This window comes from Schistocerca serialis, chromosome 1, assembly GCF_023864345.2.
Source record: "Schistocerca serialis cubense isolate TAMUIC-IGC-003099 chromosome 1, iqSchSeri2.2, whole genome shotgun sequence".
NCBI classification, from domain to species: domain Eukaryota; kingdom Metazoa; phylum Arthropoda; class Insecta; order Orthoptera; family Acrididae; genus Schistocerca; species Schistocerca serialis.
Window position 1 is genome coordinate 580,541,448 of NC_064638.1, and position 16,915 is coordinate 580,558,362.

The 16,915-nt window shown below is 39.5% G+C and overlaps 1 protein-coding gene across 3 annotated transcripts in view; it reads left to right on the top strand.

The window, feature by feature from the left end:
* The window catches only part of LOC126476747 (tRNA (guanine(10)-N2)-methyltransferase homolog), a 198,720-nt gene that overhangs the window by 123,159 nt on the left and 58,646 nt on the right, over positions 1-16,915 (top strand). For all 3 annotated transcript variants that reach the window (XM_050103566.1, XM_050103568.1, XM_050103567.1), the window contains 2 exons: positions 6,310-6,451; positions 14,794-14,989. In XM_050103566.1, coding sequence (XP_049959523.1) covers positions 6,310-6,451; positions 14,794-14,989 — 338 coding nt within the window. The remainder of the gene's footprint in view (positions 1-6,309; positions 6,452-14,793; positions 14,990-16,915) is intronic.

Sequence of the window (16,915 nt, forward strand, 5' to 3'; positions counted from 1 at the left end):
TGTATATATTTTCTTGAGCAAATAAACATCGGTAGCGTTAATGTTTGAAGACACTTGTCCTATTCTTTTGCTTCTCAGCAATATGGAAAATTTAGAATATGACCTTTATAAGGAACATGAATTTAGCTTTGTCCATTAGTAAAATATATCATTGCTAATTCCTTAATTCTAATATCATATTCTGACTTTTTGTATCATGGATTGTGTCTCATAACCTCTGTTTCACCATTTGGTACTGGTTTGAGAAAAGTGATGTTCTGTTGACATTCCATCTAGTGTGGACACACCTCTATTGATGGTGACATAGCTTTTCATTCTGTTCCATTCACTTGTGATCGAATGTGACTCACCTTTACTCACTTTAGGTTAGACATCATATTACAAAGTTGTTATCTTTATAAATGCTGTAGCAAATAGTACTTTTATGTTGTGTCAGGTACCTTTGTGAGCAACTGATGGTGATACATTAAAAACTTCACATTCATTCATCCATACATTGTGTTCCATAAATCTCATGATGGAGGATGATAAGAACAAGCAACTGCGGGTACGTGCTACTGTACAGTACACAAACAATAAATTAGTGTAAATCTACTCATGCTGACAATTAAGGGAATTACTTCTAGATTACTTTGTATAAATAAATTTGGAGAAAAGCTGCTACTTTGAAAAAATCCACTGCTCCTGTCCTATACTACTTGGCTATTCTTATTCTCTCTTGGTGTTGTGGTCTTCAGTCCGGAGACTGGTTTGATGCAGCTCTCCATGCTACTCTATCCTTTGCAGGCCTCTTCATCTCTGGGCAACTACTGCCAGCCTACACCCGTCTAAATCTGCTTAGTGTATTCACCTCTCAGCCTCCCTCCACGATTTTTACCCTCCATGCTTCCCTCCATTACTAACTTGGTGATCTCTTGATGCTTCAAAATGTGTCCTACTGACCAATCCCTTCTTCTAATCAAGTTGTACCACAATTCCCTCTTCTCAATTCTATTCAGTACCTCTTCATTAGTTACGTGATCTAGCCATCTAATTTTCAGTGTTCTTCTGTAGCACCACACTTCAAAAGCTTCTGCTCTCTTCTTGTCAAAACTATTTATTGTCCATGTTCCATTTCCATACAAAATACTTTCAGAAAAGACTTCCATACACTTAAATCTATACTTAATGTTTACAAATTTCTCTTCTTCAGAAACACTTTTCTTGCGCTAGTGAATCTACTTCGACCATAATCAGTTATTTTGCTTCTCAAATAGCAAAACTCACCTGCTACTTTAAGTGTCCCATTTCCTAATCTACTTCCCTCAGCATCACCCGATTTAACTTGACTAAATGCCATTATTCTCGTTTTGCTTTTGTTGATGTTCATCTTATATCCTCCTTTCAAGACACTAACCATTCTGTTCAACTGCTCCTCCACATCCATTGCTTTGCCTGACAGAATTACAATGTCAATGATAAACCTCAAAGTTTCTGTTTCTTATCCATGGATTTTAATTCCTACTCCAAATTTTTCTTTTGTTTCCTTTACTGCTTGCTCAATATACAGATTGCATAACATCGGGGATAGGCTACAATCTTGTCTCCCTCCCTTCTCAACCACTGCTTCCCATTCATGGCCCTTGGCTCTTATAACTGCCATCTTGTTTCTGTTTACCCCTGCCATCTTTAGAATTTGAGAGAGAACATTCCCGTCAACGTTGTCAAAAGTTTTCTCTAGTTGTATGAATGCTAGCAACATAGGTTTGCCTTTCCTTAATCTATCTTCTAAGAGGAGTCGTAAGGTCAGCATTGCCTCGCGTGTTCCTATATTTCTACAGAATCCAAACTGATCTTCCTCGAGGTGTTTCTACCAGTTTTTCCATATGTCTGTAAAGAATTTGCATTAGTATTTTGCAGCCGTGACTTATTAAACTGATAGTTCACTAATTTTCACACTTGTTAACACCTGCTTTCTTTGGGATTGGAATTATTATATTCTTCTTGAAGTCTGAGGGTGTTTCACCTGTCTCATACATCTTGCTCACCAGATGGTAGAATTTGGTCATGGCTGACTCTCCCATCCATGGAGAAGAAATAAAAACTTTGAGGTCAGCCGATGACATTGTAATTCTGTCAGAGACAGCAAAGGACTTGGAAGAGCAGTTGAACGGAATGGATAGTATCTTGAAAGGAGGATATAAGATGAACATCAACAAAAGCAAAATGGGGATAATGGAATGTAGTCGAATTAAGTCTAGTGATGCTGACGGAATTAGATTAGGAAATGAGACACTTAAAGTAGTAAAGGAGTTTTGCTATTTGGGGAGCAAAATAACTGATGATGGTCGAAGTAGAGAGGATATAAAATGTAGACTGGCAATGGCAAGGAAAGCGTTTCTGAAGGAGAGAAATTTGTTAACATCGAGTATAGATTTAAATGTCAGGAAGTCATTTCTGAAAGTATTTGTATGGAGTGTAGCCATGTACGGAAGTGAAACATGGACGATAAATAGTTTGGACAAGAAGAGAATAGAAGCTTTCGAAATGTGGTGCTACAGAAGAATGCTGAAGATTAGATGGGTAGATCACATAACTAATGAGGAAGTATTGAATAGGATTGGGGAGAAGAGAAGTTTGTGGCACAACTTGACCAGAAGAAACGATCGGTTGGTAGGACATGTTCTGAGGCATCAAGGGATCACCAATTTAGCATTGGAGGGCAGCATGGAGGGTAAAAATCGTAGAGGGAGACCAAGAGATGAATACACTAAGCAGATTCAGAAGGATGTAGGTTGCAGTAGGTACTGGGAGATGAAGAAGCTTGCACAGGATAGAGTAGCACGGAGAGCTGCATCAAACCAGTCTCAGGACTGAAGACCACAGCAACAACATGACTCTCCCAAGGATATCTATGTTTCTAATGGAATGTTGTCTAGTCCTGGGGTCCTGTTCCGACTTAGGTCTTTGAGTGCTCTGTTAAATACATCACACAGTATCATATCTCCCAGTTCATCTTCATCTACATCCTCCCCCATTCCATAATATTGTTCTCAAGTACATTGCCCTTGTATAGACCCTCTATATACTCTTTCACCTTTCTGCTTTCCCTTCTGTGCTTAGGACTGGTTTTCCATCTGAGCTCTTGATATTCATTTTCTTTTCTCCAAAGGTCTCTTTAATTTTCCTATATGCAGTATTTAGCTTACCCCTAGTGATATATGCCACTACATCCTTGCATTTGTCCTCTAGTCATCCCTGATTAACCATTTTGTACTTCCTGTGAATCTCATTTTTGAGACATTTGTATTCCTTTTTGCCTGCTTCATTTGCTGCATTTTTATATTTTCTCATTTCATCAATTAAATTCAGTATTTCTTTTGTTACCCAAGGATTTCTAGCTTCATCTTCTTACCCACTTAATCCTCTGCTACCGTCACTATTTCATCTCTCAAATCTACCAATACGTCTTCTACTATATTCCTTTCCCTTGTTCTTGTCAATCATTCCCTAATTATCTTTCTGAAAGTCTCTACAACCTCTGGTTCTTTCAGTTTCTCCAGATCCCATCTCCTTAAATGCCTACCTTTTTGCAGTTACTTCACTTTTAATGTACAATTCACAACTGATAAATTGTGGTCAGAGTCCACATCTGCCCCTGGAAATGTTGTGCAATTTAAAACTTGGTTCCTAAATCTCTGTCTTACTATTGTATAATCTATCTGAATCCTTCCAGTGTCTCCAAGCCTCTTCCACGTATACAGCTTTCTTTCATGATTCATAAACCAAGTGTTAGCTATGATTAAGTTGTGCTGTGTGCAAAATTCTGGCATATGGCTTCCTCTTTTGTTCCTTTTCCCCAGTCCATATTCACCTATTATTTTTCCTTCTCTTCCTTTTCCTACTATCGAATTCCAGTCCTCCATGATTGTTAAATTTTCAGCTCCCTTGACTATCTGAATAATTTCTTTTCATCAATCTCTTCGTCATCTACAGAGCTAGTTAGCATATAAACTTGTACTACTGTGGTGGGTGTGGGGCTTGTGTCTATCTTGGCTACAATAATGCATTCACTATGTTGTTCGTAGTAGCTTATTGGTGTTCCTATTTTCTTATTCATTGTTAAACCTACTCCTGCATTACCCTTATTTGATTTTGTATTTATAACGCTGCATTCACCTGGCCATAAGTCTTGTTCCTCGTGCCACCGAACTTCACTAATTCCCACTATATCTAACTTTAACCTATCCATTTCCCATTTTAAATTTTCTAACGTATCTTCCCGATTAAGGGATCTGACATTCCACACCCTCCAGTCATAGGATGCCAGTTTTCTTTCTCCTGATGACGACGTGCAGAGAACCAAATGGCGGACTATTCTACCTCCGGAATATTTTACCCAAGAGGATGTCCTCATCATTTAACCATACAGTAAAGTTGCACACCCTCAGGAAAATTTATGGCTGTAGTTTCCCCTTGCTTTCAGTTGTTCACAGTATCAATACAACAAGGCCATTTCGGTTAATGTTACAAGGCCAGATCAGTCAATCATCCAGACTGTTGCTCCTGCAACTACTGAAAAGGCTGCTGGCCCTCTTCGGGAATCACACATTTGTCTGGCCTCTCAACAGATACCCCTCCGTTGTGGTTGCACCTATGGTAGGGCTATCTGTATCGCTGAGGCATGCAAGCCTCCCCTACAACAAGGTCCATGGTTCATGGGGGGTGTATTATTCTCTGTTACTTTAAAAAAGCACTTATGCAAGTTTACACAGATCAGTCGCAGACAGCTGCCACCTTATGTGAACAAATTATCAGTACTAATTTAACCATGTTTTAGATGCATGAAATTCTATGACATTTTAGTGCAAAAGTGTTACTTTAATTCTCCTTGTAAATTATTTCTACTTTTATAGCAGGTCATATTAAAATCCATTGCACGGCCTTAAAGATTCTGTTCGATATACTCTTCTACGAGGCATGTTTTTTAAGTAAGTACCATTTTGAAATTAAAAAAAGACATGCTAAGATATCTCAATAATTTTATTTTTGCATGAAAGCCTGTACCTTAATCTATGCACTGACGCCATTACAGTCTCATTCTTCCTTGTTTCACTGTGTACTGAGTGTTTAAGATGCCTCCGATAATCATGAGTCCCACCGACCTTAAAGTACGGGGTGTTATAAGATTTCTTAGTGCTAAAGGCCTAAAAGCGATTGATATTCATCGTGAGATCTGTGCAGTTTAAGGAGAAAACATTATGAGTGATGGAATGGTAAGAAAGTGGGTGAGAGCATTTAAAGATGGCCGCACAAATGTGCATGATGAGGAATGGAGTGGGCGTCCTTCGGCCTTTAATGAAAGTTTGGTGCAGGAAGTGGACAATAAGGTGAGAGAAAACAGACGCTTTACGATTTCCTCCTTGCGGGATGACTTTCCTAATGTTTCTCATAGTGTTTTGTATGGAATTGTGACCAAGCACTTGAATTACCGAAAATTGTGCGCACATTGGGTACGAAAATGTTGACGGGTGTGCACAAAAACAACTGTTTAGACAATGCATTGACTTTCCTTGAGCGGTACCACAATGACGGTGATGATTTCTGAAGCCAAATTATTACGGGCTATGAAACATTGGTGGCCTACGTCACACCAGAATCAAAGCAACGGTCCATGGAAGTTGAGCAAGGGCATCGTTTTGCTGCAAGACAATGCCCGTCCACATGTGGCGAATCAGACCAAAGATCTCATCATGTCTTTTTGATGGGAAACTCTAGCACTTGAAGAAGCACCTGGACGGTCAGCGTCTTCAAGATGATGACAAGTCAAAACAGTGGTGATGCAGTGGTTAACAAGTCAGGCGGTAGACTTCTATGAGGAGGGTATTCAAAAACTGGTACATCATTATGACAAGTGCCTCAATATTGACGGAAATTATGTAGAAAAGTAGATTAAGGTACAGGATTTCATGTAAAAATAAAATTATTGAGATATCTTAGCACATCTTTTTTTTAATTTCAAAATGGTACTTACTTAAAAAACACGCCTCGTGTATTGAAAGATAAACAGCTTTTCTGACTTGTCTCTTCTCTCAGTAAAGATTTTATTGTGTGGTGGATTACTTTTTTTCATTTCTAATTACAAATTACTTTTATTGTGAAAATGTATTGTCTGCTAAACAATAATAATCTTTGCCACCCTGCCCCCTATCTTCTTTACTCTCTGGCTCCATGACAAAAAAAAAAAAAAATTCAAATGCAGTGTGAACTAATTACTCACTCATAAACCTTTTAATTGTAATAATTACGTGATATTGTTCTATCTTTTAGAAAAAGAGAGATGAAGATGAAAGTATACGCACCAATCTGAAACAGTATGGAAGAAGCAGCCAGTACATAGATGTAATTGTTGCTGATTCTTCTCTTCCTGTATGGCATCCTGACTTCAAAGTGGATGCAATTGTTACTGACCGTAAGTAAAAAATGATTTTGTTGTAGATGCTGGGCACAATTTGAACTTAATGTTTCTGTCCTTCTTCCAGTATTTGCAGTTTTAATAGTGACAAATATATCTTTACATAAACATAGTTGTATCTTAAGGCAAGGCATTCTTTTATATGCGGTGTTTATATTCAAATACAAAAATGTAGCATTCTTCATAGCCTCACTATACCTCAGATCTGTACGTTTAAGACATATACCATTATTATGTGCACCATTTATAATGTAAAAGTTCATCTCCATTACTGTGAGAAGACATTTGTCAAAAAACTTTATAATTATTACGAATACAAGCTACCACCCATTGCGACCAAACCTTTCTTGTATACGTACCACATTGTGTTTCTTCTTTGTTTTCTGCTTTTATTGCAAACATTTATGAAAGTTCTTATAATCTGTCACTGTTTTTAAATTTATATAAAGGCAGTGCTGCAAACTGTTTTAAACCTTCCACATTGTCTCTTACCTTTGAAGCACTGCAAGTGGCTGTGCCCCCCCCCCCCCCTCCCCCCCACCCCCACCCCTCAGTCTCCCTGTAGCAGTCTTTGCTTACAGTAATTCTATACTGTGTTTTTGTAAAATCTCTGTGGCTAGTCAATAAGTTCAGAGTATCTTTGATTTACCGTGCCTTCAGCACATATGCATTGTTCATGGTCATGGCCTAGAGGTTCTAAAACACACACACACACACACACACACACACACAGAGAGAGAGAGAGAGAGAGAGAGAGAGAGAGAGAGAGAGAGAGAGAGAGAGAGAGAGAGGAGTTGAGATTCTAACATTTTGACGGCAGGAGAAATGGTGCAAAACTGGATTGCATTCACCATTCACAATTCGCTCTCATCAGTTGACTTACGTGACGGGTCTAGCCAATCCTCTTCTCTGGATAATCAGCTACGTTGATCTCCCAAAATCTGCTTCTCCGAAGACTATCGCTGGTTATGGGAACTTATTAGACTTTCTCTACTCTTGAAATAATTGGGTACTCGTAGAATACTTTCAGTTCAATCATAATATATTTTCAACTTTCACAGACAACAACTTCTGCAAGTCAACTTTTTCATCAAACATTAGACTCTATTAAATGCATTTATAATAACATTGGTCTAACAACCAAATAATTTATGGACATCACATACGTCTTGCCTCTTTCAGGGCTAAGACATGAAGTAAGTTAAAAAGTCTATAATCAATTGTTCATTTGTCCTTTTACAATAATCACATTCACTAACACAGTAAAGAATAGCATATAATTACTCTGTGTTCTTTCACATAGCATCTGTGGCACAAGCGGCAAACACTTGTCGTCGCCAGTGGACCGCCACTCTTACAGTCTTCTCATAACAAACTTCCAACCTGCACACAGAAGCAGGTGGCACAGTAGGTACGCTTTCACTCTGCCACTTATATTTAAAATATCGTGTGTTTGAGATGGTAGAAGGAAGAGTGGTTCTAGAATTCACGCGGAAATTCTCAAAGCACTACATATCCCTTCCCCTCAGCTCGAACACGCAATATTTTTATACATAATCACCATGACATTAATATCACATAGGATAACACTTCAGTTCTCAACAATACATCTTTTTCTATTAATAATCTTGTTCTTATTGCCTAGTCATTCCTTTTTTCCATTTTACTACAGTTATAAAACGTGAACCTTTCAATCCGTGTTGGAGTTAGCTCTTTCAGTATCTAAAAATCGAAAGGACCAAAATGTTTCTGTTTTCTGCTCTTTTTCCAATTGTAAATTACAGATGTGCATGACCAGTGAGTAACCTACTGTTTGTTCCTACTTTCCATACTATCTTTTCTAAGTATGTGCTTATTTATTACTTATTGTAGTTTGGAAGAACTATGGGTAAAATAAAAGTGTCCCTTTTTCTTCCCCTTTAGGAACAGTACCTATATCTCACATATGGGTTGACCCTATGAGTGCACTCTCTTCTTCTGTTTCGGTAGGTACGTCCCTCTTGATTACCATTCTCCTATGGTACATGTCAGTCCCCTACTTGGTGCCCCTGTTCGCACAGTATAGGTCAGCCTTTCTTAGGTCTGCCTATCTGCCTTTTATATTCAATAAATGCTGGGTGCGCAACATAAGAAGACAGCATATGGATACAAGAAACTCTTTATTGTTGTTTATTTAGATTCATTCAGTCTTCAATGCTACTAGTGTTGATCCTGAGGCCAAAAAGTACACCAACATTGCATCTCCCAGATGTTGACCTCCCAGCATCGGTCTGGTCAGCGGTAATACAGATCGCGTGCCGCAACTGATGCCTGAACCTCGCCATTTGCGGAGATGGTTGGATCCCTGCATCATAGACCTTTGAAAGTGGCAGAATGAAGAGCTGCCCAAGCACCATGGTGGTCAGGTGGTGGTCAAACATTTGAGGCCTGGCCACAGTGATGGCGAGTGCATCATTGGTACGGCCGCATCTGGCACAGACTTGACATCATAGTATAGCCCAGCTGTTCGACAGTGACAGGCTGACGTGGTTGGATTTAAATACAGCTGTCTGGATCTGACTATGCGGAAGGCATCACATTGCAATGTCCCTAATGGGGCCAGTGTCCATGATGAGTGTGTCATCATCCAGGAGGAGGTCAGTGTGGAACAGTCGCATGGCAGAGGGCTGCAGTGTTGGCCGGTCATTGATCTTGGCTGCTGGAGCTCTGGATACAGCACTAGGTCCTGGCTCTGAGGGGTGTCATTGCTCTTCCTTCTTCCTAGAAAAATCCGGCCCACCTGATTCCTGTTGGTGAACTGGCTGAAATAGAAACATTAACATATTTACTATATTTTCATTTGTGTCCCTTTTCTCCAGTCACAGTATCATTTGTTCGTTTACACTAATTACACTTCTGCTGTTCCACCAGCAGTTGGCCTACACACTGAGTTTTAGTTCATTGTTTGCTCTATCCTTTGTCAATCTTTGTTCCTCATTGGTGCCGATATTACTGGTATGTACCTATAGGGTGAAGGATGCTAGGGACAGAATCTGGGAAATTCAACACATGAACTGCTAGTATGCAATACGTATTATGGCTAAGACTATGCAAGCACCTGAGGTTGTCGTTACTATAGTTACAAGTTGGCAGTGATGTTGTGTACAGTACTTCCCTCACAATCTAGCTGGTGTTCCATTGATACATGGCCATTTTACGCAGGTATCATCTGATGTAGGGAGGCAACTAGAGTCAGACGTGATTCATTTTTCAAGTAGGTCAGGTTTTCAGGCACTAGAATCTCAAAGGATAGGTTATGCAGGTAAATTAATGTATGGCTGATATTTACTGTGGTGGTTCCAGTGATGATGGTGCATAGTTGGAAGGTTGGTCCAGAAATATCACATCAAGTACCATTGATTTATAGCCCTTGTCCTTGTAGCTCTGTGTGGTGTATGCCACAGTAATATGCTTGCGCATAATGAGTAGAAACGGCGACCATAGGGTTTGGCACGGAGTATAACTAATGCAGTTGTGTCATTTGGAGAATTCTATTTTATCTATGATCATCTTGTTATGACACTCCGTCACAGATTTCTGGGATCAGAACAGGGTGAACTCACATGACCTGGGAATGGTGTGCACCTGTTGTGTAAGGCAGATGGTGACTGGCCCATTTCGGCAGTGCAGTAATTCCTGTGTGGAGAGCAGGGTGTGGGACCGTCTACCAGGTGTCACTAATAGTATTTTGTGTTCTTTCAGATGCACAGACTTTTATATGGCTCCCAAGTGTACTGCGTAAGTATGGAGGGCACAACACTGAAATCTGCAGTGTCTGCAAGTTAATGGTATTTGTATTTGAATTTTCAGCTGGGTACCCTCTTGGGTACTGGTGACGGTAACCGTGTGATAGTACAGTGATAAAAATTCTTCTCCCATGTCTGTTAATCTCATTTAAACATTGTGTAACCCTTCTAGATACTGATCTGTAGGTAGGAGTATTGGTGTCAGACGACCACAGATAGCGTGTAACAGTCCTTCCTGTAGTTTGTTTCTATATGTGTGTGTCGCTGATGTGCGTTGAGGGTGCAAAGGAGCTTTGCAATCATTATATGGGTGTCTGTGTTGTCCAAATGTTCTAAAAATATGCTCAAGCTATGACTGGTGGTAGCTGGAAATGCCTGAATGTGGGTCAAGAGTGTGGTGGTCAAGAAGTAGTGTTTAGTGTTATTTACTATAGCCCTTTCAAGATTGGTGAGGTGTGTGGTGTGTTGGTCTGTGGTTCCACAATTGTCTTCTGCATCCACTTGAATTTGCCTTAATGCCTTATTGATCTTTTCCAAGTCCCCTGTGTCGGCCATACTGAAAACAGTTTTTAGGGTTCACCCACCTGCATCTAGCCAACCCTTTTTTCCATAGGACTCATGGGACTGACTCCATAGTTTGGCATAGTTGCCAAAAAGCAGACTGCAGCAACTGATATTCCCCTAGTGTACTGTTGAACTTTGTCTGATTTTTCATCACAAGTTGCAATTTGCCAAAGGTAGGAGGCATGTTCAGAAAGTAAGTGTACTGGATTTGTATATTTTTTAGAAAAACTTTATTTTGAAAAAAAAAAGGAAAAAATCCATTACAGGCTGTTCTTGATACACTTGTTGACTGTTTTTTCTTCCCATAATTGCCATTCTGTTCAGTGGATGTGGTGAACAGTGGCACAAGCTTCTTTATGCCCTCCACGAAGAACTCTCCTGTTAGCTCCGTCCTCCACCTCATAACCCCTTTCTGCACCTGCTCATCAGCTGAAAATTTAATTCCAATGATGTGTGCCTTCAGGGAGGTGAAGACACCAAATCAGGGGAACATAGGGGTGGTTCAATATATTCCAAACAAATGAGTCCAAGAATACCTTGGTGACTAAAGCTGTGTGAGGATGGGCATTGTAATGCAAAAAGTACACTCCTCTCATCACCATTCCCCTCCTTTTATTTAAAACAGTCTGTTGGAGTTTTTTTAGGATTTCACAATATCATGGTATCCCCCTGAGGCAGGAAATTAACCAAAATGATGCTTTTTTTGGTCCAAAAACTCTGAGGCTGGGATTTTTTTACCCTAAATTGTGGTTTTGAATTTTTTAGCACATGGGTAGTTGGTGTGAGCCACTGTGATGAATGTTGTTTAGTCTCAGGCATGTAATGAGCCACCCACATTTCATCCCCAGTCACAATAGAGCTCAGAAGATCCTCACCTCCCAATTTCTCAAGAAACTCACAGGTACTACTGACTCAATTTTTCTTGTGCTGCCCTGTCAGCTGTTTTGGGGCCTATTTTGCATGCAGTTTCCAGTATCACAACATTTCTGGGAGTGTCTTGTATAAGAGTGTTCTGGAGACATTGCAGAAATTTCATTCACTGTCAATTGGTGATCTTCACAAACAGCTTCCTCAGTTTTTTTCACCAACACATTAGTCAAAATGGAAGGTCTTCCACTCCTCTGTTCTCATGGACATTATTTCTACCACCAGTAAACCTACTACACCCATTAAACACACTTCTTCTGTTCATAACACCTTCACAAAAACTTTTTTTGATTCGGCTTGCACTTTGTGTAGTTTCTTACCAACATCTTTCATGCACTGGACACTGCAATGCAAGTTTATGTACTACAGTGTTCCTCCAGTGCTTTCTTTGATCAGGGAATCCCCCTCTACCAGTCATAGTTGCCAACCTTAAAAATGTAATTTCAAGCGAGGGCTTAATTGTTACTTCAACTAGTAAACTTGAGATTAAATTTTCCTCCCTTTACGACACTGAAAGATTATAATTCTCTTCATTTGTTCAGTACAAATGTACATGTAACATTGAAACATGCTTCATTCCAAGTTTTCCTGCTGTCCACATTACAATTTGCATTTCCTTCAACTGCCTGCCAGTTCAGTTTATTCTCTGGGACACACCTGTTGTTGCCGAGTGAGTTGGCGCGATGGTTAGCACACGGGATTGGCATTCAGTAGGACGATGGTTCAAACACTTTTCTGTTACACTCTCAGAATTCAGGCAAATCTTTGACTATTCGTGCTGCCCTTTTCTGTATACATTATACATTCAGTATCCTCTGATAATCTTATTTATTGCAGATATCAAACAGTTGAGCAATATTCTAGGATGAGTCACATGAGTGTATTGTAAACAATTTTGTTTGTAGACTTTTGGCATTTCCATAGAATTCTACCAGTAAAATGAAGCCCACCACCTTTTTTACCTATGACTGAACCTATGTAATTGTTATGCCTAGGTATTCATATGAGTTGACTGGTTCAAATTGTGACTTACTAATATTGTTGTCAGAGGACACTACATTTTTTGTTGTTGTGCCAAGATAAAAATTTTACATTTCTGAACATTTAAAGCAAGTGGCAATCTTAACACAACTTTGAAATCTTATCAAGATCTGAATGAATAATTATGCAGCTTTTTCAGAAGCACTTAATTATAGATAACTGTGTCATCAGGAAAGTCCAAGGATGTTATTAATATTGCCTGCAAGGTTGTTAATGTACAATTTGGACAGCAAAGGTCCCAACACACTTCACAGGGACACAGCTGTAGTTACTAAGCGAGGTGGCATGACAGTTAGCACACTGGATTTGCATTCAGCAGGATGTTGGTTCAAACACATGTCCACTCATTCTGGTTTAAGTTTACCGTGATTTCCCTAAATCGTTTTAGGCAAATGCCGGGGTGGTTCCTCCGAAAGGGCATGGCTGATTTCCATCTCCATTCTTCCCTGACATGAGCTTGTGCACTTTTTCTGATGATCTCATTGTTGACAGGATGATAAACACTAATCTCCTCCTCCTCTTCCTCCTCCACACCTGTAATTGCTTATACACCTATCGATGACTCTCCATCTGAGGTAACATACTGTATATTCTCTACCAAGAAATTCTCAATGTAGTCACAAATTTTGTTTGATACCTTCATATGATCATATTTTTGATAACAAGTATAGTTGCGGTACTGAGCTAACTGCTTTTTGGAAATCAAAAATACTGCATCTATCCTGACTACCTTGATCCATGGGTTTCAGGATGTCAAGTGAGAAAACTGCAAATTGGGTTTCAAGTGATTGATGTTTTTGGAATTCATACCAAATGGAGTGGAGGAAATCATTCAGTTTGGATATGTCGTTAGGTTTAAGTTCAGAATATGTTGTAAGATTCTGCAACAAATGACTCTCAAAGATATTGGAAAGTAGTCTTGTGGATCATTTCAGCTACCTTTCTTGTACATGTGAGTGACTTATGCTTTCTTCCAACTATCGGTCATGGTTTTTTGTTTGAGGTCTGTGCAGTATGTTAGGGCTAAAGATGGAGCTAACTCTGCCACAGATTTGGTACAGAATCTCATTGGGATTCTGTCAGACTGTGAAGCTTTGTTCAATCCCAGCAATTTTAGGTATTTGTCAACACTGCTGACTCTAATACCAATATCACTCATCTTCGCAGTGGCATGAGAATTAAATTGGGCTATTACTCCAGGGGTTTTGTTTGTAAAGGAACATTTGAAAACTGATTTTAGTATTTCTGCTTTTGCTTTGCTACACTCAGTTTCAGTTCCTGTCATGACCACAAGTGTCTGGACATTAACTTTGGTACCACTAAAACCCTTTACACCTGACCAGATTTTCTGTGCTTTTTATGAGAAATCTTTTGACAGTATTCTGATAGCCATTGATGGCTTTTCATGCATTGCATTACATTCATATTGTATCTACAACACACACTTTCTTCGCACCTATTATGCTGTAGTTTCTATTTCTTTAGAAGTTTCTTTGCAGTGGAGGTTCCTTTCTTATTGATTTGTTTAAATCTTAATGAATCATAACCAAAAATTTGTTCAAAAACGCTGTTGGTCACCAGCACGTTGGTATCAGTTAAAAATTTCCTGATTCAGTAGCTTGAGATTGTAGCACATTGATAGGTAATGGTTTCTTACTAGAAGTTAAACAGATGCCTCCACAATGGTAAATGATTTGTCAGATGATGAGGCACAGTTGACCATATTATACATAACTCAGTTTCAATAATGTCAGAAACACTTAAACAAAAAGGTGGCATATTTCAAAGCATGATTAGTATTGTGAATATAATCTACTGGACATGTAACTAACTGTCTAGCTGATTTTGGAATGTAATAAATTCTCTCTCTCTCTCTCTCTCTCTCTCTCTCTCTCTCTCTCTCTGTGTGTGTGTGTGGGGGGGGGGGGGGCGTGTGCCTGTACACTTTTTTTGTAAAAGGGTCTTTTATACACTTGACTTATCAGCAGGTGTTAAGAACATTATCTGTTCTTTCCATTGCAGCTCCTTATGGGATTCGCGAAGCCACGGAACGCATAGGTTCAACTAAGAGTTACCAAATTAGTGAGGAGCATTTACAGAGCCACATCCCATCTAAAGTTGTGTATGGACTACAGCAAATTTACTGTGACCTTCTGAACTTTGCTGCAAACCACCTTGTTATAGAAGGCAGATTAGTGTGTTGGATTCCAGTAGTCAGGTGTGTAGCGATAATTAGAGATCTACTTTACTATTATTGAAACAAAATAGAAATAATGTTGTATTAGTATATGCATCAAGGGCTTATTAATAATTTTTTTATTTATTGTTGTTAATTATCATGTGTCATTAACAACTGCTCTCACTCAGTATCTTTTCAAAATGTCTTTAATTTATTACTTATTAATAGTAATAATGATAACACTAATAAACTAGGTGATCAGGCATTTGAATTTTAGAAGACTTTTGGTGTTAATACTGCTATTACTTGTCCATATAAAAAATTGGCATTCAGTAACATAACAATTGGGCACATGTTCAGATATGAGCTACTGGTAAATATTTTAAGTTGAAGGGAAGGTGGAAAGAAAGAATTGCCAGAGCAGGTTTAGATTTCATATATATTGAAGATTGTTGATGATGTAGGTCGAAACAGTCATGCTGAAGTGAAGCGGACAGCCATATAGGGGCTGTAGTGGTAGGCCTTTATGGTGTGGTGGAATGGGGTAGTTGGAGGTCAGGATGTGAAAACTCCATCACCCCAGGGGGGGGGGGGGTGTCTGGCACTGGAGCAGTGAGCCGATACTTGGTAGTTGTCCAATGTTTCCTCATAGAAACACTATTGCTAAAACATTAATTTATTGTTCATCAATTACAACAATCTGATCATACTCAGAGAAGTCATTGACCCCAGTACATAATCTGTGTATGACCTGTGAGGAGGCAGAGCCAGCAGCAGGCAGTCTAACAGCTGGCAGTATCACAAAGTCACTGGTGATGTCGGCAGCAGTTCTGCAGTGACTCTGACACCAGCAGCACGTGATACTCCATAACGCAAATTAGAGACTGCCCGGCAGCCCGGGACATAGAATACAGAGGTGCAATGAATCACATTTTGACGAGATAGCTTCAAGCAGCGGCTATGGCTACCCACACAAGCAAAGCAGACAGCAAAGAGTTTGCCTGCACAGGAGACAGCAGCTGAAAGGCTTCATGGCTCTAGGCTTGAGCTGTAGATCTCCAGGGTTGGAGACTGACAGTAGCTGAAGTTGGGTGCCATGTGTCCCACTGATTGGAGGGCACTAAGTCCACAGCATTGGACTTTGCACCAACAGCAGGGCTGCAGCTATACTCTGTTCATTGTAAGAATAAATGTGAAGTAAACAAACACAAATCCGACAATTGGTCATAACCGTAGAATACGTACACTGGTAGTATTATGCTCTTGGAAGTAGATCCTACCTGTGTGTTAGATATCTTATTACTAAGTTACATTAAATGAAACTTCAAGATATTCTAATGTATTAACAGCCACCAACATTTTTCTTAATCACGCTGTAGCTATGTAGTTTTTATTTCAAAGATTGTGTACAGTCAAGTTTCTGTACTGTTGTGTTCTGATTGTCACACTTCCAATGCATTGTATGAAAATGGCTGAGGCTACTGCTCCATAGTGAAGCACACGTGTGGAACATGGTTCAAAAAAATGCCAAGAAATAGGGTGTTCTTAAAAATTTCCAGAAAAAAAAAAATCAGCTTTGAAGTTTCCTGAGGGACTGTTTGTGGTACAGTTGAGATACAATGCACACTGGATTTATGGCAGAATCGGTATTGTAATAGATTGCAGTGGTGCAGTCCAAGGATCACTGGTTCAAGCCTTGCCTTGGTCTCTCTCTCTCTCTCTCTCTCTCTCTTTACACCTACATTTCGTCATTGTAAAATCATCATTTTTTTTATGAATAATGCACATAGTCTTCTTTCCAATTACATATTGCAAGCAAAATTCCTGTTTTCATTTCAAATATAAATTCTTAGTTATAATTCCCCCCCCTCCATGAACCATGGACCTTGCCGTTGGTGGGAGGGCTTGCGTGCCTCAGCGATACAGTTAGCCATACTGTAGGTGCAACCACAACGGCGGTGGGGG